The sequence below is a fragment of the Macaca nemestrina genome, chromosome 3, assembly GCF_043159975.1.
Source record: "Macaca nemestrina isolate mMacNem1 chromosome 3, mMacNem.hap1, whole genome shotgun sequence".
Taxonomy (NCBI): domain Eukaryota; kingdom Metazoa; phylum Chordata; class Mammalia; order Primates; family Cercopithecidae; genus Macaca; species Macaca nemestrina.
Genome location: NC_092127.1, coordinates 134,784,475 through 134,806,522, shown reverse-complemented (window position 1 = coordinate 134,806,522; position 22,048 = coordinate 134,784,475). Strand labels below are relative to the sequence as shown.

The window sequence follows — 22,048 nt, the reverse complement described above, 5'->3', positions numbered from 1 at the left end:
GCAGCCACACTATGCCTCACTCTGAAATACGGAAGCTAAGAAGCAGTTAACTAGATCTAGTCTTTTTTTTTTTTTTTTTGGTGATATTTTATTTTGTTTTGTTTTGTTTTGTTTGTTTCTTTGTTTTGAGACAAGGTAGAGTGCAGTGGTGTGATCGTGGCTCACTGTGGCCTTAACCCCTCCACTTACCCCACCACCCTGTCCCCAGGCTCAAGCAATCTTCCCACCTCAAGCTCCTGAGTAGCTGGGAATACAGGTGCAGTCCACCACACCAGTTATTTTTTTTTTTTAAGTTTTTGTAGAGATGGGGTCTCACTATGTTGCCCAGGCTGGTTTTGAACTCCTAGGCTCAAGTAATTCTCTCACGCTGGCCTCCCAAAGTGTTGAAACTACAGGCATGAGCCACCTTACCCAGCCTTAGAGCTAGTATATGATAACACAACAGAGTGACTACAGTCAAGAATAATTTATTGTATATTTAGCAATAACTGAGAGTAGAATTGAAATGTTCTTACATAAAGAAATGATAAATGCTTGAGGTGATGGATATTCCAAATGCCCTAATATGATTATTATCCTAATATGGTTATTACACATTATATGCCTATATCAAATATCATATGTATCCCATAAATATACACATATGTACCCATATTAACTAAAAAGAAAACAAATTAAAAGAATTTTTAAAATGCAATGAAAAATAAACAGTTAACACTAGGGAAATGTCAAACATAAAAGAAAAAGACTAACACACATAGGAAGAAAAATAGGAAAACCAAATTAAGTCAGAGATATGAAAAATAGAAAACAGAAACAAATATTACAACCCCAGAGATATAGTGCATTTTGTCCATGAAACATGTGCATGATACTGTTTATATCATGATACTGTTGTATTATGGTGGGAACTACAGAAATATGCAGAAAATAAAAATAACTCAAAATATTTAAGATATGGTAACCGTATTGAGGAGTTCAACATAAAATTTAAAAGAGAAAGCTGAGAAAATCTTTGAAAATAGAAGAATGAGGGGCAAAAACTTAAAGTAAAAAGATGACAAAAAAAGAGCAATCCAGAATCTCTAATATCTGATTAATATGAGTAGAAGAAAGAAAAACAGAAAATAGCTCCACAAGAAAATTCCCTAAGATTAAAGGCCACTCATTTTTCAGATTGAAAAGCCCTAATTTATGTCCAGCACAATAAATACAAAATAAAAAGGCTAACTTCAAGGCATAGTTTCATGAGAATTGAGAACATTAGGGATAAAGGGAAGTTCTAAAAGCTTTCCATAAGAAAAACAAAATACAAATCATGGGCAAAAGAAGAAAGAATTAAATATCATATTTTTTCAGCAGTAATACCATATATTACAGCAGTAGCAATAGAGAGATTCCTTTGAAATTCTGACAGAAGAAATTTCCAACCTAGACTTCTTTATACAGTTAACTAATTGTGAGGGCAGAATAAAGATACTTGCAGACATATAAGAGCTCCAACATTTCCTCAGAAAGGAATAAACAAAAAAAGAGAAGTGGACATGGCATCCAGAAAATGGGATTGACCACAAAGAGAGGCGAAGAGAGTTGTCAGGTATCAGCGAAGGGGTATCCCAGAGCAGAAGCTGCTCTGCCCTGGGAGTAAGGTGTTCCTATAAAGACAAGAGAACAGAAAACACCAGGAGAGGTACCTGCAGGTAAATTTACAGATACTTGATATGTTTAAAGCTATTGGCAAGAGAGTAACACTTCTGGAAGCGAATTTGAGGATGCATTAATAATGGGTACACACCCAAACTAAGCAAATCAAAATATACCCTTAATAAATCTAGGAAAATGAAACATTTTATAAGAGAGAAATTGATACAGCATTTTCCAAGGCTCAGCAGGGATAAGATATATGTAAAATAAGAATGTATATTCTGTATGTTGATTCAAACAAAAATTGTGGCATAATTATACCAGGAGAATGCGAGAAGGTGAAGAGTATGAATGTATGTTTGTACTGATGTGGTGAAAGTTTACAACTCAATTTACGTCTATGAGAATTTGAAGAAAAAATATTGAAAACATGTTATTTAGAAATATATTAGTAATTACAAAAAAAAAAAAGCAAAAATTGCCAAAGGCAGCTGCCTCCTGAGAATGCAAACAAAGAGCTAAAGATGGGTAATTTTTATTTTTTTATTTTTGGAGACAGAGTCTTGCTCTGTCACCCAGGCTGGAGTGCAGTGGGCGATCTCGGCTCACTGCAGCCTCTGCCTCTAGGGTTCAAGTGATTATCATGCTTCAGCTTCCTGAGTGGCTGGGATTACAGGTGCACGCCACCATACCAGGCTAATTTTTGTATTTTTAGTAGAGATGGGGTTTCACCATGTTGGCCAGGCTGATCTTGAATTCCTGGGCTCAAGTGAGCTATCCATCTTGGCCTCCCAAAATGCTGGGATTACAGGTGCAAGGCACCGTGCCTGGCCAAGGATGGGTAATTTGTATGCAAGAACTTTAAAATAATTAATGTAATTTAAAGTATGTATAGGATAAAATATTGAGAGCACTTTTTGTTGGCAAAATAACTTTCCTAAAAGTCTCAGGATAAAAAAAAATCAATGTAAAAAAATCACTAGCATTCCTATACATCCACAACAGTCAAGCCACGTGCCAAATCAGGAACTCAATCCCATTCAAAATTTCCACAAACAGAATAAAATATCTAGGAATATTAACCAGGGAAGTGAAAGATTTCTACAAGGAGAACTACAAAACACTGTTCAAAGAAATTCGTGATGACACAAACAAATAGAAAAACACTCCATGCCCATGGATAGGAAGAATCAATATCATGAAAATGGCCACACTGCCCAAAGCAATTTATAGATTCCATGCTATCCCTATTACATTACCAATGACATTCTTTACAGAACTAGAAAAATTATTTTAAAATTCATATGGAATAAAAATAGAGCCTGAGTAGCCAAAGTGATCCTAAATAAAAAGAACAAAGCTGGAGGCATTATGTTACCCAACTTCAAACTATACCACAAGGCTATGGTAACTGAAACAGCATGGTACTAGTACGAAAACAGACACATAGACCAATGCAACAGAATAGAGAATCCAGAAACAAGACCACACACCTACAAATATCTAACCTTCAACAAAACTGACAAAAACAACGGGCAAGTAATGGGGAAAGGATTCCCTATTTTATAAATGGTGCTGCGATAAACAGCTAGCCATGTGCAGAAGACTGAAACCAGACCCCTTCCTTATACCATGTACAAAAATTAACTCAAGATGGATTAAGGACTTAAAGGTAAAACCCAAAACTATGAAAACTCTGGAAGACAACTAGGCAATACCATTCTGGACATAGGAACAGGCAAAAAATTCACTAGGAAGACACCAACAGCAATCACAAGAAATGCAAAAATTTACAAAGAGAATCTATTAATAATTAAACTAAAGAGTTTCCACATGACAAAAGAAAATATCAACAGAGTAAATAGACAACCTACATAGTGAGAGAAAATTTTTGCAAACTTTGCATTTCACTAAGGTCTAATATCCAGCATCTAAAAGGAACTTAAACAAATTTTCAAAAAATAAACAATCCGATTAAAAAGTGAGCAAAGAAAGGATATGAACAGATATTTTTCAAAAGAAGACATACATGTGGCCAACAAACATATGAAAAAAAGCTCAACATCACGGATTATTAGAGAAATGCAAATAAAAAACAATGGGATATCACCCCACACCAGTCAGAGTAGCTACTATTAAAAAGTCAAAAAAATAACAGATGCTGGTGAAATCATGGAGAAAAATAAACACTTTTACACTGTTGGTGGGAATGTAAATGAGTTCAACCATTCTGGAGGACAATGTGGCAATGCCTCAAAGACCTAAAGACAGAACTACCATTCAACCCAGCAGTCCCAATACTAGGTATATACCCAGAGGAATATAAATTGTTCTGTTTTAAAGACACATATATGTGTATGTTCATTGCAGCACTATTCACGATAGCAAAGACATGGAATCAGTCTAAATACCCATCAATGGTAGATGAATTAAACAAATATGGTACATATACACCATGGAATACTATGTAGCCATAAGAAAGAATGAGTTCATTGAAGGAATATGGATGGAGCTGGAGGCCATTATCTGCAGCAAACTAATGCAGGAACAGAAAACCAAATACTACATGGTCTTACTTATAAGTGGGAGCTAATGATGAGATAGAGGGGAACAACATGCCCTGGGGCCTATTGGAGGGTAGAAGGAGTAAGGACGAAGAGACTCAGGAAAAGAAACCCAATGGGTACTAGGCTTAATACCTGGGTGACAAAATAATCTGTACAACAAACCCCCATGACACAAGTTTACCTATGTAATAAACTTGTACATGCACCCCTGAGTTAAAAATAGAAGTTTAATTTAAAAAATACTTGCCTGAGAGTGATAACAATAATTTTTATAAATTTGTACACCTTTTTTTTGTCTGGCATGGTGTCTTGATAATGTAACTGATATGGACGTGAGGCAAGGAAATACTATTTAGAAAAGGGCGGAGTCCCTGGCAACGGCTCCACCCTCAAGCTTGGACCTTGTGGCTCTAAGTGAGAACATGCAATCCTGTTTTCCCACCTGAATGTTGCCTTTTTCAAAACCACCCTGCCCTGCCACGCCCCCCATCCTATACCCATAAAAATCCCAGGTTCCACTGACACAGCAGCAGGTGGTGCGGCAGAGGAGAGAAGACAAGAAGCATCTGAACATTGAAAAGAAAAGCAGCTGGACATCGGAGACTATGGTTGGAGAGGAGTTCAGCTGGAGACCATCGATCATCTTTCCATTCCATCCCTGTTCCAGCTCTCTATCCTGCTGACAGCCACTTCCACTGCTCAGTAAAATTCTCCACATTTGCCACCCTTCAATTCATTCATGCGACCTGGTTCCTCCTGGATGCCAGACAGGAACTCAGGTACCCAGAGGGCAGGTGCCAAATGCTGTCACCTTGACCCTCCATTGAGCTGGTTAACACTTAGCTGTCTGCTCTCTGGACTTCCAGGGGTCGCAGGCAACTGCTAGACACAGTCGTGGGGGCTGGTACAGGATTAGTTCCTGCTGGCACCCAAAAGCACTTGCCCTAGCTCCTGCACCCGCTCACCTGCATGCTCCCCCTCCCACAAGGGGCTTGAGAGTTGCAGGTGGAGTAAGGGAGCCGTCCCTTCACCAGTGCCGCGAAGGGGTCAAGGGAATGGTCCTTTCATCACATCCTCGATAACATTTTTTTTAATGATAAACATCACAAAAACGCAGATCTAGGCAGTATGTGACTGACAGAACTGGTGCTCTGAACTCTCCCTGAGTCCCACTCCAGAGAAAGGAAGGAAACAGGAAAACTGTTAAGAGAATTCTCTTTTCCTATCTTTCAGTAAATTGATGCTGAATGCTGTAAAAATGTATGAACTTTGTTATAGCTCATGCTGTTCTAAATATATTTGATATTCTTTTGATGTTCTTTTTTATTACATAGATTTGGAATGTGAATATTGTGAGCACTGCTCTTTAATGAACACAACAGATACTTATTAAGCTGGTATTGTGTACAAAAAGTGTATTGGAAGCTGGAGATACATTTTTCCTGCACTTCAGGAGCATGTAAGGCAGTGCTAAACTGGGAGTAAAGGAACCGCCCCTTCACCAGTCCCGTGAAGGGGTCAAAGGAACGGTCCTTTCATCACATCCTCAACAGAAATTTTTAAAATGATGAACATCGCAAAAACTCAGATCTACGTAGTAAGGTAAAGTACTTCTGTGGGCCCAGAAGTACTATAGGGTGCTACCCTAAGCTTTACAATGTAAACTTACTTATATTGCACACATAAACTACCACTTTTTGAAAATCATTAAGATTGTTGCAGCTTCTCTCAAAAACTGTTGGAAATCTCTCTAGCTAACCACATGAGGGCCTAAATTTCTACTTACGTTAGATTGAAGATATTACATTAACTCAAATCAGATGTATCAGTTCTTTGGACCTTACAGTTCATAGTGACAGTTCTATCATCTTATATGTGCCCTGAATTTTATTAAGAAAATTCAAAGGCTTCAGGTAAGACATACTAAATCTTATTTTCTCATGACCTCCAGTGAATACTCCATAAAAATAGCAGCCTCCACTTTCTGTTTCTATTATATCACTTTTACTTTCCTCCAGAATCCTTCTCATTCTCTAATTACATCACTATTTGTTTATTGTCCGTCTACTCCTTCAGAATGTAGATCCAATGAGGGCAGGTGCCTCAATCAGTTCCTGGATTTCCATAAATATCTGTGAATAAACAAAAGAATGAGCAGCCCTGCCAATGGCTGCCGAAATATGGGACAAATATTTCATATTATCTTCGAACTGCACAAAAGTCAACATACCTGCTATAATATTGTCCAGCAGTGTTATAGGCATGCAGAATATGCCAACTAGTAAATCACTTATGGCCAGGTTTAAGATGAAGAGATTAGTGACTGTGTGCATATGTTTGTTTCTCATTACAATAAAGCAAACCACAGTATTTCCCACCATGCACAAAAAGAAGATCAGAAAGTAGGAAATAATGAAGATTGCTGCCACTCGAGGCTGGTGAAGATAGTAGTTCACATAGGTAATATTAATATCTGAGTGCAGATGATCCTTTGTGTCATTGACACTCCAGATGAGATGCCAGTTTTCTGAAGAGTTTGTGTCCCATTTCTCATTCATGATGAACCTTAACAAAGAAGAGACAGAAAAGAAAAACATAATTACGAACAAGTAAAGCAAAAATTCTGTGCCTGAGTTTAAGAGGAACACTTGTAAAATGCCATGGAAGTTTTATGGTCTTTCTATAATAATCTATAAGTTTTACATAAAACGGAATTATAAATAAGGCACTCAAATTATTAGGATTTTAACCAAGAGCATTTGAAAATTCCAATTTGTGCCAAATAAAATATTATTCTATTTTATTTCTAATACACTCTATATTTTGCTTCTTTCAGCATGCACTCTATCCATTTCCCTTGCCTTCCAAAACTCTCCTTGCCTCTACCTCCAGGTATCATATTCTGTCAAGACCCACTTATTAATTTAAAGCTGACCCACATGCCTCTAGCTTTCCTGATAATCCGAACAAGATATGATGTCTACATCTTGGAAACCCCTAAAGAAATAAGCTTCTTGTTTTTGCTCTGACTCAATTAATTTAATAATATTGTGTGTGTGTGTGTGTGTGTGTGTGTGTGTGTGTGTGTGTGTGTGTGTATATATATATATATATATATATATATATATATATATTTTTTTTTTTTTTGCAGGGGTTTCACTCTGTCACCTGGACTGGAGTGGCACCATCTCAGGTCACTGTAGCCTTGATCTCCCAGGTTCAAGTGATTCTTCTGCCTCAGCCCCCCAAGTAGCTGAGACCACAGGTGTGTGCCATCATGACCAGCTAATTTTTGTGTTTCTAATAGAGATGGAGTTTTGCCGTGTTGCCCAGTCTGGTCTTGAACTCCTGAGTTCAAGTGATCCACCCACCTCAGCCTCCCAAAATGCTAGGATTATAGGCACGAGCCACCTCGCCTGACCTAAATGTTATTTTTATATAATTCTCTATGCAGACACAGCCACCATATTGTGAGTCTCTTAATATAGGGCTAGGTTACTTGTCTCGGTTTCATTTAGCATAATTCTATTCACACACAATGTATCAAGAAATTATGTAGAATCTGTATGTCTTTTTTTTTTTTTTCTTTTTTCTTTTTTTTTTTTTTTTTGAGGCAGAGTCTTGCTCTGTCTCCCAGGCTGGAGTGTGGTGGCGCGATCTCAGTTCACTGAAAGCTCCGCCTCCCGGGTTCACACCATTCTCCCGCCTCAGCCTCCCAAGTAGCTGGGACACAGGCGCCTGCCACCACGCCCGGCTAATTTTTTTGTATTTTTAGTAGAGACGGGGTTTCACCGTGTTAGCCAGGATAGTCTCGATCTCCTGACCTCGTGATCCACCCACCTTGGTCTCCCAAAGTGCTGGGATTACAGGAGTGAGCAACCGTGCCAAGCCTGTATGGCTTAATGTAGACAGCTTAATCAATCCTGCATGTCAGAGGTCCCCACAACCACTCCTAGGTATGGTGATTCACTAGAAAGACTCACAGGACCCAGCATATAATGCATTCACAGATAATATTTATCAAAGTGAAGGATGCAAAGCAAAATCAGGAATGGAAAAGGTACATGGGGTGAAGACTGCAGGAAATTAGGTATAAGCCCCATGCATCTAATCTCAGTGGAGTCACACAGAACATGCCTAATTCCTCCAGTAACAGAAAACACGTGTAAAGTGTTGTCAACCAGAGAAGCTCACTAGAGACTCAACACCCAGGGTTTTTCTGGGAGAATGATCAAGTGGGGCTCTTCTTCCTAGCATATATCAAAATTCCAGACTCCTAGACAGAAAGTAGATACTCCGCATAAACCATGTTGTTTGTACAAACACTTTGTACTATGTTTGTACAAACATAGTGAGCCACTCATCATTTAAGTAAACCTATGTTCAAGTCTTGAATATTCTTGTTAATTTTCTGTCTCATCAATCTGTCTAATATTGACAGTGGGGTGTTAAAGTCTCCCACTACTATTGCATGGGAGTCTAAATCTCTTTGTATGTGTCTAAGAACTTGTTTTATGAATCTAGGTGCTCCTGTATTGGGTGCATATAAATTTAAGACATTAGCTCTTCTTGTTGCATTGATCCCTTTACCATTATGTAATTTTTTTCTTTTCTTTTTTTTTTATCTTTGTTGGTTTAAAGTCTGTTTTATCAGAAACTAGGATTGCAACCCCTGCTTTTTATTATTATTATTATTATTTGCTTTCCATTTTCTTGGTAAATATTCTTCCATCCTTTTATTTTGAGCCTATGTGTTTCTTTGCAAGTGAGATGGGTCTCCTGAATACAGCACACCAATGGGTTTTCACTTTTTATCCAATTTGCCAGTATGTGTCTTTTACTTGGGGCATTTAGCCCATTTACATTTGAGGTTAATATTGTTATGTGTGAATTTTATCCTCTCATTATGATGCTAGCTGGTTATTTTGCCTGTTGGTTGATGCAGTTTCTTCATAGTGTTGATGATCTTTACAATTTGGTATGTTTTTGCAGTGGCTGGTACTGGTTTTTCCTTTTCATATATAGTGCTTCCTTCAGGAGCTCTTGTAAGGCAGGACTGGTGGTGATAAAATCTCTCAGCATTTGCTTGTCTGTAAAGGATTTTATTTCTGCTTCACTTATGAAGTTTAGTTTGGCTAGATATGAAATTCTGGGTTGAAATTTCCTTTCTTTAAGAATGTTGAATATTGGCCCCTACTCTCTTCTGGCTTGTAGGGTTTCTGCAGAGTGATTGGCTGTTAGTCTGATTGACTTCCCTTTGTGGGTAATGCAACCTTTTTCTCTGGCTGCCCTTAACATTTTTTCCTTCATTTCAACTTTAGTGAATCTGATGATTATGTGTCTTGGAGTTCCTCTTCTCGAGAAGTATCTTTGTGGTGTTCTCTGTATTTCCTGAATTTGAATGTCAGCCTTTCTTGCTAGGTTAGGGAAATTCTCCTGAATAATATCCTGAAAAGTGTTTTCCTGCTTGGTTCTATTCTCCCTGTCACTTTCAGGTACACCAATCAAATGCAAGTTTGGTCTTTGTCTTTTCACATAGTCCCATACTTCTTGGAGGCTTTGTTTGTTCCTTTTCATTCTTTTTTCTCTAATCTTGTCTTCATGCCTTATTTCATTAAGTTGATCATCCGTCTCTTATATCCTTTCTTCCGCTTGATTGATTTCACTATTGATACTTGTTTATGCATCATGAAGTTCTTGTGCTGTGTTTTTCAGCTCCATCAGGTCATTTATGTTCTTCTCTAAGCTGTTTATTCTAGTTAGCAATGCCTCTAACCTTTTTTTCAAGGTTCTTAGCTTCCTTGCATTGAATTAGCACATGCTCCTTTTGTTTGGAAGAGTTTGTTATTACCCGCCTTCTGAAGCCTACTTCTGTTAATTTGTTGGACTCATTCCCCATCCAGTTTTGTTCCTTTGCTGGTGAGGAGTTGTGATCCTTTGGAGGAGAAGAGGCATTCTGGTTTTTGGAATTTTTGTGCTGGTTTCTCCTCATCTTCATGTATTTATCTACCTTTGGTCTTTGATGTTGGTGACCTAGGGATGGGGTTTTGGTGTGGACATCCTTTTTGTTGATGTTGTTGCTATTCCTTTCTGTTTGTTAGTTTTCCTTGTAACAGTCAGGCCCCTCTGCTGCAGGTCTACCTAGAGTTTGTTGGAGGTTCACTCCACACCGTTTGCCTGGGTATCACCAGCAGAGGCTGCAGAACAGCAAAGATTACTGCCTGTTCCTTCCTCTGGAAGTTTCGTCCCAGAGGGGCACCCACAAGATGCCAGCCGGAGTTCTCCTGTTTGAGGTGTCTGTCAACCCTTGCTGGGAGGTATCTCCCAGTCATGGAGCACAGGGGTCAGGGACCCACTTGAGGAGGCAGTCTGTCCCTTAGCACAGCTGGAGCACTGTGCTGGGAGATCTGCTGCTCTCTTCAGAGCCAGCAGGCAGGAATGTTTAAGTTTGCTGAAGCTGCACCAACAGCTGCCTCTTCCCCCAGGTGCCCTGTCCCAGGGAGATTTTATCTATAAACCCCTGATTGGGCTGCTGCCTTTCTTTCAGAGATGCCCTGCCCAGAGAGGAGGAATCTAGAGAGGCAATCTGGCTACTGTGGCTTTGCTGAGCTGCAGTTGGCTCCACCTAATTTGAACTTCCTGGAGGCTTTGTTTATACTATGAGGGGAAAACTGCCTACTCAAACTTCCCCCCACCAAGCTCGAGCCTCTCAGGTCTACTTCAGGCTACTGTGCTGGCAGTGAGAATTTCAAGCCAGTGGATCTTAGCTTGCTGGGATCCTTGGGGGTGGAACCTTCTGAGTCAGACCACTTGGCTCCCTGGCTTCTGCCCTCTCTCCAGGGGAGTGAAGGGTTCTGTCTCACTGGGGTTCCAGGTGCCACTGGGGTATGAAAAAAAAAAAAAAACTCCTGCAGCTAGCTCAGTGTCTGCCCAAATGATCCCCCAGTTTTGTGCTTGAAACCCAGGGCCCTAGTGGCATAAGTACCTGAGGGAATCTCCTGGTCTGCAGGTTGCAAAGATCATGGGAAAAGCATGGTATCTGGACCAGAATGCACCATTCCTTAAGGCACAATTTCTCAAGGCTTCCCTTGGCTAGGGGAGGGATTTCCCAAACCCCTTGCACTTCCCAGGTGGGGTGATGCCCCACCCTTCTTTGGCTCATCATCTGTGGGACGCCCCCAATGTCTAACCAGTCCCAATGAGACGCAATGGGTACCACTGTTGTAAATGCAGAAATCACCTGCCTTCTGTGTTGATCTCACTGGGAGCTATGGACCAGAGCTGTTCCTGTTCGGCCATCTTGCCAGCCACATTCAAATTTTTCAATGCTTATTTCAATAGTTTAGTAAGGCAGCTTCTCCATGTATTAAATTGTTATATTGCATTTAATAGTATTATGAGTAATTACAGTGTGTATATAACTACAAAGCTTCTCAAAAAGTTTCCAAATTATTGTTATCTGCTGAGTCAGTACATATGTGAGACCAACTCCTTATCCCTTTGACAGGAATAACTATGTACAACATATTTAGATCCCAGTATTTTTGCTCATATCCTTGCAGACATGCTCCATCATCTATTGGAAATTTTGGTACAAAAATATTCAAATCCAACCCAATATTTTTGTTTTCTTATAGGTGCTATGCATTTTTATGTATTATATAGAAGAGATTTTTTAATCCTCAAATTTGTTTAGCTATATTAGCATATGTTTTTCCTATTGATTTTTTTTTCTGAAAGAAAACAAACCCTGTTAAATACCCATCTCAGCACTTCCTTTATGTCAGAAGTCATTAACTCTTCCACTGTTATATTCTCTACCATGGATACCTATTTTCCATATGTTGATATGCTATATCTTATCTTTCAAAAATTACTGGTTTATAAAAATATTTATTTTTCTGTTGAAGATTTTTGCTGCCTTTACCAACCACATTTCCATTTTGTTATGCCATTTTATACTGTATTATAAAATATATTTTGTGAGAGTAGAGATCAGTTCACAGTTGAATTCTGAGTACCTAAAAGCATGGTTGAACCAATAATTGGTGCTCAATAAGTATTTGTTAAATGCATTAATTAATCTCATCATATAATTTTTGTTTCATAGATTGTAGTTATTTTCTTTTGTAATTTCTTGATTGTTAAGCATTTGCTGTCTCAAATTTTCTTCTATTAAAGGTATGTGCATGTCTTCTTGTAATATCATAGGGTTTAAAAACATTAGGCTCTGGAGTCTCATTGCCTGCACTCAAATCCCACATCTTGTTTTCTATTGAAATTTCCTGGAAGATAGATGCATGATTAATAACTGCATGACTTTGCATAAATTATTTAATCTCTTTGTGCTTCAGACTCCTTATCAAAAAAGTAAAAATAATAATTATACAAACTTCATAGTGTTGTTGTTAGGTTTTAATCAAATAATTGTAGTTAAAATTTATTGTATGCTTACCATATGTCAGACTCAGTGCTAAGCATTTTTATATGCATTGGTTTATTATAGTCTTATGGTAGGACAGTCAAATAGGAAACTGAAGCAATGGCCAAATTAACTAATCTGCTAAAGGTCACACCATCAGTAAAAAGCAGAGGTGGGATTTTATTCCGTACAGCTCTGCTCCAGAGCACAGATTTTCAACTTTATAATATAATTTATATAAAGCACATAAAAGGGTACATAATTCAGAGTAAGAACTCCATGAACATTTGATATGATTTTCCTTTCCTTCCTCCATATGTTTTTCACTTTCCCCGTTCCCCCTTCCTTCCTTTGTTCCTTTCTTCCTCCCTTTTGGTTTTAAAAAATTTTTTAATATATCTCAGTTTACTTTTTTGTTACCTTACTCATATTGCGTTTAGGACTAGTGCTACCAGGACACAAACAAAGAATGTGTGGTGTGCTTTTTGTTTGTTCCTTTTATATTTGTTAATGTTAACATCATTCCTTCAGAAAGTGATCTCAAGGACTGGGTACCAAAATTGTTTACATTTTCTTTCGTTATCGGATTCCTGAAGCTCGTGGAAAAGGGCCAGAATCACATGGACATTCCATCAGGGAAATAGTTCACTGTACTCTTTCTTGGAAGTGAGGGGAAAATCTTTTGTTCATTCATTCATTGATTGACTTAACAAATATTGACTGTGTTGACAATGTGCTAGGTACTGTTCTAAGAACTGGGGAATACAACAATGAAGCAGACCATGTCGCAGCTTTCATGGTAATGAGGAATACAGATACTGGGGTTCTGGAGCGAGCTTACAGTGAGAGCCAATTGTGCACATCTCTGCCCAAACGCACATTCAGTAATGTTATGGTTGCTGCTTGAAGTTGACTGTGATTGATAGATTTACACCACGAGAAATGGCAACCTCTAAAGATGAAACCTCTTCATTTTTAAAAATTGATTATTAAATATGTATTCATATGCCAACAGATTAAACCAAAGCATCAAAAACAGAAAATAAATGCAAAAATAAGGATAATTAGGAAAATTAAAAAGAAAAGGAATTAACTGACTACTATAAGGAATAATTGGAAGGACAGCCGAGAAAGGAATGAGGCCAATAGACCCAAGTTCAGGCAAGCTGATTTATCGTGAGTCCTGCCAGGCTACCTCTTGACAAAAGCAGAGGAGGCAGCCCCGCTTACAGGATATAGCAAGGTTTTATAGGGCATAGAACTGGGTCGGGGTAAAGGAAAAAGAAAAGGGTGGGGGATCCTTTGTGCCAGGTGTCTTGCTGCTTCCTGGAGATGTTTTTCTTGCCAGTTCTATCGAGTAAGGTAGTTTTCTTGACCACATCCTGGAAAAGCTGGCCTCTGGTCAGACAGTTACAGGCGGGTTTGGGATACGAGGTTTTACTTTTGGTCTACAGGAGGGGGAAACGGTACAGTTGGGTGGACCCTAACAACTACAACTTAACTGAAAAGAAGATACAACACAAACAAGAGAAGTACAGTAAATGAGGCAATGTAGAAGACCAGAGTGACAGTATAATATAAAATTATAAATATGCCTGAACAAAAGATTTAATCAAACTAATGCCCATAAAAGAAATAAGCCCATTGATTAAATGACTGTTATGCTTTTACGCCTCAAGTGAACTGTTTATAGGTTTCCCTCTTAATTTTGTAGTGTCAGTGAAGTATTTTTCTTCTAGTTTTTTATTTCAAAAGTAATATTTTTTTTCTTTTTTAACTTCAACTTTTATTTTAGGTTTGGGCTCTGTGTGCAGATTTGTTGCGTGGGTATGTTGTATGATGGTGAGATTCAGGATATGAATGATCCCATCACCCTGATAGTGAGCATAGTCACTACAATAGGTAGTTTTTCACCCTTTATCCCCTTCCTTCCCTCCCCATCTAGTAGTCCCCGGTGTCCATTGTCCCCATCTTTATATCCATGTGTAGTCAAATTTAAGTTCACTAGCTTTCTTACTATGATAAAATTATGAAAGAAAGCAGATTATAATTAAATAATCACCTTAACAGTGGAATTCTACTTAATAGTATAATAAATTTCAAATAAAATCTAAAAATATATAAACAAGCATATTCACACAGCTTGTTACAGAAAAAAAATTTCTTTAGTACAAACATTAAAGTTTGATATTTGCATGCAATCTATGCAATAGTTTCAAAACAATAAGCATATGCAGTGGAAAATATATCGCTAGGTATATCCTACTCTGGCATCCTTTCATTCTTATTTTTAAAAATGTACAAATTAATGTGTAAAAATGATTAATTATTAGAATTATTGTGTATTAGAATTACTATTTCATTGCCCATACAAACCAAGATATATTAATATTGTACCAAACTAGAATGATCAATTTTAATGATTTGTGTGAAAGCAGGAACCACTTTAATGCAACAATACCTTTTGTGAAGTCTAAATTAAAAGTTCTAAAGAAAATAGTGAAGACTATAAAAAACAATCTGTAGATACATTGGAAAACAAAAGAAGAGTGTTCTTAAAGGCTCAGAACACAGAAGGCTGTTAAGGTTGAATAAGGAGAAACAAAACTGCAGGAAATTCTAGGTTAAAACGCATCCAAGAAAGAACTTTCATGAAAATGGAGGGTTTAGAGATGGCTCCAAGATCAGAGTTACAATATACAGAAATAGGAGACACCCCAGGGGAGTTATTTGAGGTAAACTGGGAAGCTGATTTTGGATCAGCTGAACCCTACAGTATCCACTACACCTCTACCGATAAGACCAAGGACACACATGCTCAGAAGATTTGGTCCTAAGACCTTGTTTAGACGCACTTATTCCCATGCTTTCCCAGTCACAGCAAACATGTTTCTAATAATCAAAACTCACATCCTTCACACTGGCAAAAATTTAAAAGATTAATTATATGTGATGTTGACAGACAACAGATGCAGGGAAACAAATATTTTCATACAGTGTTAGGGATGCAATGATAAGGCTTACTGAAAGTGAATTTGGGAATGCCAGTCAAATTAAAATGTGCATTATGTTCCACTTGACCTTTTCATTTCTACAAATATAATTTATTGAAATAAATACATCCATGATTAAAAAGCCATGAAAGCATTATATTCATTGTAATTTTGTCATAGGAAAAGTTTAGAAACAACATATTTGGTCATAAACAGACAAAAATTTAAGTGAATTATAGCAATATTAATAATCAAATGTGCTATGTGATAACATCTTAATAATGGCAAAATATATCTAATGCTTGACCTCTACCAGTTTCTGTTATAAAGTTTACCCCTATTAATTCACTTAATCCTCTGAGCAAATACTATGATTATCACTATTTCCATTTTTAGGTGAAGAAACTGGGGAAAAAGCAAGTAACTGGCCCAAGGTCATCAGCAGGGAAGTAGCAAGGTCAAGATTTAAAGTCAGATAGTCTGACTTCAGAGGCTTTACGGTATCCTCTGTGCTATAATAAAATAAAGCCATTATAATCAATAGGAAGAGTCTAATTATTCTGACACATAATGTTCTACAACATGTTCATGTCAAAAGCAAAACTCTAATAGAAAAATATATATTAGTAGTGGTGACTTCTGGAGTCATGACTAGATTGTGTTGTAAGGTAATGAAAAACCTTTCACGTTTTACTACTTTTTATTGCTTGAATCTTTTTACAGCACAAATATATTCATATGGTACTCAAATAATTAATATAAACAAACAACAGGATCTATACATTATTTACATTTGCCAAATCCTAAGAAAACTTTTGAAAGCCACATGCTTAGAAAGCTTCATATTTTCACATAACAGACAGAAGTTAGACCCCATTCGATAATTTAAGAGATTACTATCTACATATAAGTATATGTGATTATCTACATGTGAATTCTTATAGGGTACCAATCAACAATTTAAAATAACACATTTTTAATTATAAAATTATATAATGGTGATTACTTGCCCTTGAATCGTAGTAGTGACATAGTGACAGGAAACAAGCATGAGGGGAAGCTTCTGGGCAGCTGGAATAGGGATATTTCTTGATTTGGGTGCTGGTTACAAGAATATATTCAGTTTTTACAAATTCAATGAATTTTATATTTATGCACACTTTTTTCAACAGGAAGGAGTTAAAGCTGCTGACTGGCTATTCATTTCTGACCCTGGGAGAAAAGAAGAGGGCAAGTGACCCAATATTTACTCCTTGTCAACATGATAACTGAACCTCTGGGCAAATGGTCTATTCATATTTCTAGAGAAGTCTTTATGAAAAGTTCTTAACAGAATGTCCTTGGTAAAGGATTGCCTGAAGAAAACATTAATAAATTAAGAACCTAAGGATTTATAATACTGGCATTCCTAGAAAATGTCCCTTAAACTGAGGTATAAGATGGCAATATTTTATAAACTAAATATTCCTCCTGCTGTGTGAGGCAACCAAGCAAAACTCTACCAGGAGACCTCATCTTCTATTTGAACCGGAGACTACATCTCAAACATGGAAAGTGCCAGGGAACTGGTTGACTCGCAGATAACCCCCCAGGGTTGTCTGCTGGTATTCTTGAAATTATTAGTATATTTCAGAACTGGTAAAGCTTTTGAACCATGTTTCTTTGCCAGTCTGAGACTTTGTGTGAGGACAGATTGGCAGTGCAAGAAGAACTATGCTTTAATCTCATAAATCTTAATGGGTTGGGTCAGTTTTAGCAATAAAACATATATAAAAAATATAGTGAAGATCTAATTACAAGTTGAGCCCTACCCATTTATGATAGGACACAGCAAATCTTTGATGCAATGGAATGTGAAGGAAGTACACTTAGATATGAGGGAAATGGCTAAGTGGGTTGATAAAGGGTGGCTGGAAGAGGGGAAGATAGAACAATTTCTAGTCCCTGGATAGTGCTAGTGGTGCTGATAAAGTAAGATCTTTAAGTTTCCTTCAAGCAAAGAACAATAAAATCTATGTATTGCTTATAATTACCAAATCCTAAGAAAAAAAATTCCAAATCCTACTGTTCTTTGCTGTGAGACTTTTGTTTCCCGTCATGGAAGACCTACTTGTATTTCCATGACTACTTGGAATGATGTCCCACTTCTTTACAAAGTAGCATAAACAAGGCCACTGATTACTCAAAAAATACACAAATAACTGGAGGATAAAATCAGGTGACTACTAAATCCCAAGGATATTCTGTGCAAATTTTCAAATGTTGTACATAAAAATACCAGCAGAAGCTAGGTAAATCATTATTTGCAGGGTTTCTTCAACTGTCTAGGAAATCTCACTAACTATAGAGCTATGTAAGTTGAAGGCCAATCCCCAGTGGCTGAAAACTTCTGTAAGCAGGTATTTTCACATTGTATAATAATTAATCTATATAACTGGTAAAAATAGAAGCATAGCAACCCTCTCCTGAGAGAGGTAATTTCCCTATCCACTTACTCACAAGTGTATATTGTCTCCTCATGCTCCAGGCATGGTATGCGTGACCAACCCAAAGTTGTCTATTTGATGATCAGAAAGACACAATCGATTTAACGTTTCTGGCACAGATAATGAAAGATGTCCTACTTTGGAGAGCTTCTGTCTCCTGTTCTCCTTATTTGTCTTGGATGATGTCAGAAACATTCATATAGGGGTCAAACAGCACAGCCAAAGTTCACTCAGAAATTAGAAATGGGATGTTAAAAAACATACTTTGGGAAGTGGGCAAGGTCACAGAAGGGAATCACCGCATACAGGAGCAGTGTATTAGTTTGTTCTCACACTGCTAATAAAGACAAATTTGAGACTTGGCAATTTATACGGGAAAGAGGTTTAATTGACTGACAGTTCAGCATGGCTGAGAAGACTTCAGGAAACTTACAATCATGGCAAAAAGGGAAGCAAACCTGTCTTTCTTCACATGGCAGCAGCAAGGAGAAGTGCTGAGCAAAAAGGGAAAGGTCCCTTATAAAACCATCAGATCTCATGAGAACTCCCTATCATGAGTACAACAGCATGGGGGTAACGACCCCTGTGATTCAATTATCTCCCACTGGGCACCTCCCACAACTCATGAGGACTATAGAAACTACAACTCAAGATGAGATTTGGGTGAGGACACAGTCAAACCATATCAAGCAGGTAGCTTCACTGACTATAGAGCCAATCAAATAAAGCCCTCAGCAGACTTTTCCAGCTTCATTGCTGCATGTTCTGTGTCTCATGAATTGCTTCCCATTGAAGCAAAGTAAGTTGTCTGTTCACTGATGAGAGTTTCTGGATTATGTCACTTGTTTGGAAAACAACAACAGTATACCCTGCAGATGGGGAAAGCTTAATGGAAGAAGACAAGGGCACACCTGAACATTGGACAGAGATGAAAGCAGTTCAAAGATTCTTCACTTACAGCAAATGGCCTTGTTGCTGTTGTCAAGGGAATGGGAACACGTTAAAAACAAAACAAAACAAAACAACAAAAACATTTCTGTGGGAATTTAAAGAAGAATTCAAGTGCACCATGTACATAATTACCAGAAATAACTAGTTGTTGACTCAGAAGAGATTTGGAATGAGGCAGATTCTTTACTTAGATTTCCAGGATTATTATCTGCTTCTTGAAGTGAGCGGGCACTGGATTCTCAGGCCATGCACTGAAGGGCTAATGAGATAAGAAACTGCACCCCACAGTCAGTCAACAGACAAAATCATTTAAAAATGTTTGTGGAAATCCTACTATTTCTCACAACATGGATGAATGTGCAAGACATTACCACTAAGTGAAATAAACCAGTAACAGGATGACAAATACTACATGATTCCACTCATATGAGGTATTAAAAACTCTTAGAAGCAGAAAATAGAATGGTAGTTACCAAAAGTTAAAAGGAGGGGAAAATGGGAGTTCTTCAATTAGAATAAAGTTTCAGTTATGCAAAATAAGTAAGTTCAAGAATAACACTGTTGGACATCTCTCTCAGATCTGGGTGCTAACTAATGGCCAATATTGAAAGAAAATCCTTGGACTTCTTTTGTCTGAAAAAGGAATATTGGCTTCTTAGTAATCTGTAATCTAAAGAATAGAAGAGACACATTGCCTTGATTGACACTGTAAGTTTTACCAATGTATGGTGTGTCAAACCCTACGTCAATTTCTCTATCATAGCTACATAGTGTATTAGAGGGTTTGTAATTTATTGATAGAAGTAAGTGAAAACTAGACTTATGCAAATGATGCTTCCAAGGACAAGGAAATGTTTTGAGAGGTTGGATTGAATCCTCCCATTGATTAAAAACATGTTAAAATGGATTGTCCAGAGAAGAAAGTGAATTTGACCTTATAAATATTGGATTGTTCAATTGTCTCCATCAAATCATATAAAATGTGCAATTGAAGATAAACACTAATTAAGTAGAATAAATGTATCAAAAGACATTTAAATAAATATTTTCACTATGAATATATTTTATTCCTAGTCCCTATTAGGTAGTTCAAATCTTGTTGATTTGAACAAGATCAATAAAATATAATATTCATAAAATAAGCTTTTATAACCTTATATCCAGAAATACACATATGTAATATTTTAGCCTATTTCCTACAATTCTTTTGGGTTTGTTTTTTAAGGTATTATATGCCTTCTTTGTTAAAATATGGTAAGACAAATAATAATAACTAGAGACATGTGTGGCAAGAAGATATTAACTGAGTTCAGACAGTGAATTGGTTGAAGCTGTTAAAGCAACTGGCCAGAAATCTATTTCTCCCCCAATACCAGGAGATTGCACCCAGGGGAAATAAAAAGAAGACTAATGATTGAAATGAATGTTCTTGTGAACATAATAATTGAACCACAAGGTAGACTAATGATATTTACTAGAATAAGCCTTCTTTATTTAATTCTTTAATAGGATATTCCTGAATAAGTATTGCTTATAAATAAATACAGAATATACGAATTTATGAGGCATGACTCCCTGGAAACTGTCCTACAAACTGGTGTAAAAAATGGAGATATTTTATAGACTGAACACTCACTGTGCTGTGGTATATAACACTGTAAAACCCTCCTTGGAGACCTCATTACTTGCTCTGGGCCAGAAGTGAACATCTAATGCAGGAAGAATGGTCCTACAGCACCACTTTCAACGTCCCAGATCTTCTTTGATTATGTTTATTGATTGGCTATATTCATGAAATTGTTAGTAAGGCGTGGTGATAATAAGTAAGATCTCTGTTTTTAGAAAAGAAATTCAGCTTTAATGTATAAAATACAATATGCATAAAAATAAAATTTCACAACTTTATATCCAGAAATACACATATACAATATTTTAGTCTATTTCATACAATTATTTTGACTTTATTTTTTAACATACAAGTCCTGGAGAATATAATATTATTTTCAAGAAGGTAACTCATTGTATTGGAAGTGAGAACTGTTTCACGTAGGAAAACATTGTGAAGAGTTCTTCTCATGTAAGAAGGAAACCACTCCCATTCTACCTTACCCTCTAGGGCATACTTATGATGAGCAGAATAAACAAAAGCAAGTCGAGCACCTTATGAAACATAAGCTGTGTACAAGGCACTAAGCTAACTGCTTTATACGTGTCAGCCCATTTAATTTTCCCAGAAATCCTGTGAGGTAGCTACTAATGGTAACCCAATTTAAGGGAAAAGGAAAGAAAGATAGGAAGATGCTAAGTAACCTGACCCAAGCTGCACAATTAATACTGGAAAAGTTGGCAAACTTACAGGATGATCTCTTAGGATTGTGAAGGTCAGCAACATAGCTGGGAAATGGGCAACTTGAGGATTGAAAACTAACCAGAATGAAGTTCAATGAGGTGAATATGGTCAAGGAATTTCTAAAATCTAGTGTGCCTTATATTTAATTTTATGCTAACTTTTATACTATACAAAAAGTACTCCCCAACCCTGCCTATAACCCCAAGTTGTGAGCAGGAGTCTACTAAATATAACTCCTTTTGGAGAGATATTTTTCAAATATCAAGGTAGAGGACTTGTAATGTTTGAATTAGTGTAGGGCGGAGATAAATAAGCAGCTATAAGTGATGAGGCAGCAACAGGAAAAAATCATCTATATTCAGGAAAATCCTGGGCACACTGTCGTGGGAGAGAGAGGTGGATATTGGATTCTCTAAAATGCAAGAAATGGGGACAACTTCATTTGCATATAACAGCTGCACTGATCAAGCGTGACTTGTGATATTCAATGTGAAAGCAACTATATTTGTATGCTGCTAACCTTTTCATTCTAATATTTGAAGCTAAATTTCTCCCTTTCCTTTGGATGAAATTTGGACAGAATAAATCGTACTACTTTTCTAATTGATTTCTAATAATAAAAATGGTATAGTAAT

The 22,048-nt window shown here is 37.2% G+C and overlaps 1 protein-coding gene across 3 annotated transcripts in view; it reads right to left on the bottom strand.

Annotated features, from left to right (window-relative positions):
• The window catches only part of LOC105477318 (neuropeptide FF receptor 2), a 98,625-nt gene that overhangs the window by 11,877 nt on the left and 64,700 nt on the right, over nt 1–22,048 (bottom strand). For all 3 annotated transcript variants that reach the window (XM_011733780.2, XM_011733779.2, XM_011733781.2), the window contains one exon: nt 6,442–6,776. In XM_011733780.2, coding sequence (XP_011732082.2) covers nt 6,442–6,769 — 328 coding nt within the window. In that variant the 5' untranslated portion in view covers nt 6,770–6,776. The remainder of the gene's footprint in view (nt 1–6,441; nt 6,777–22,048) is intronic.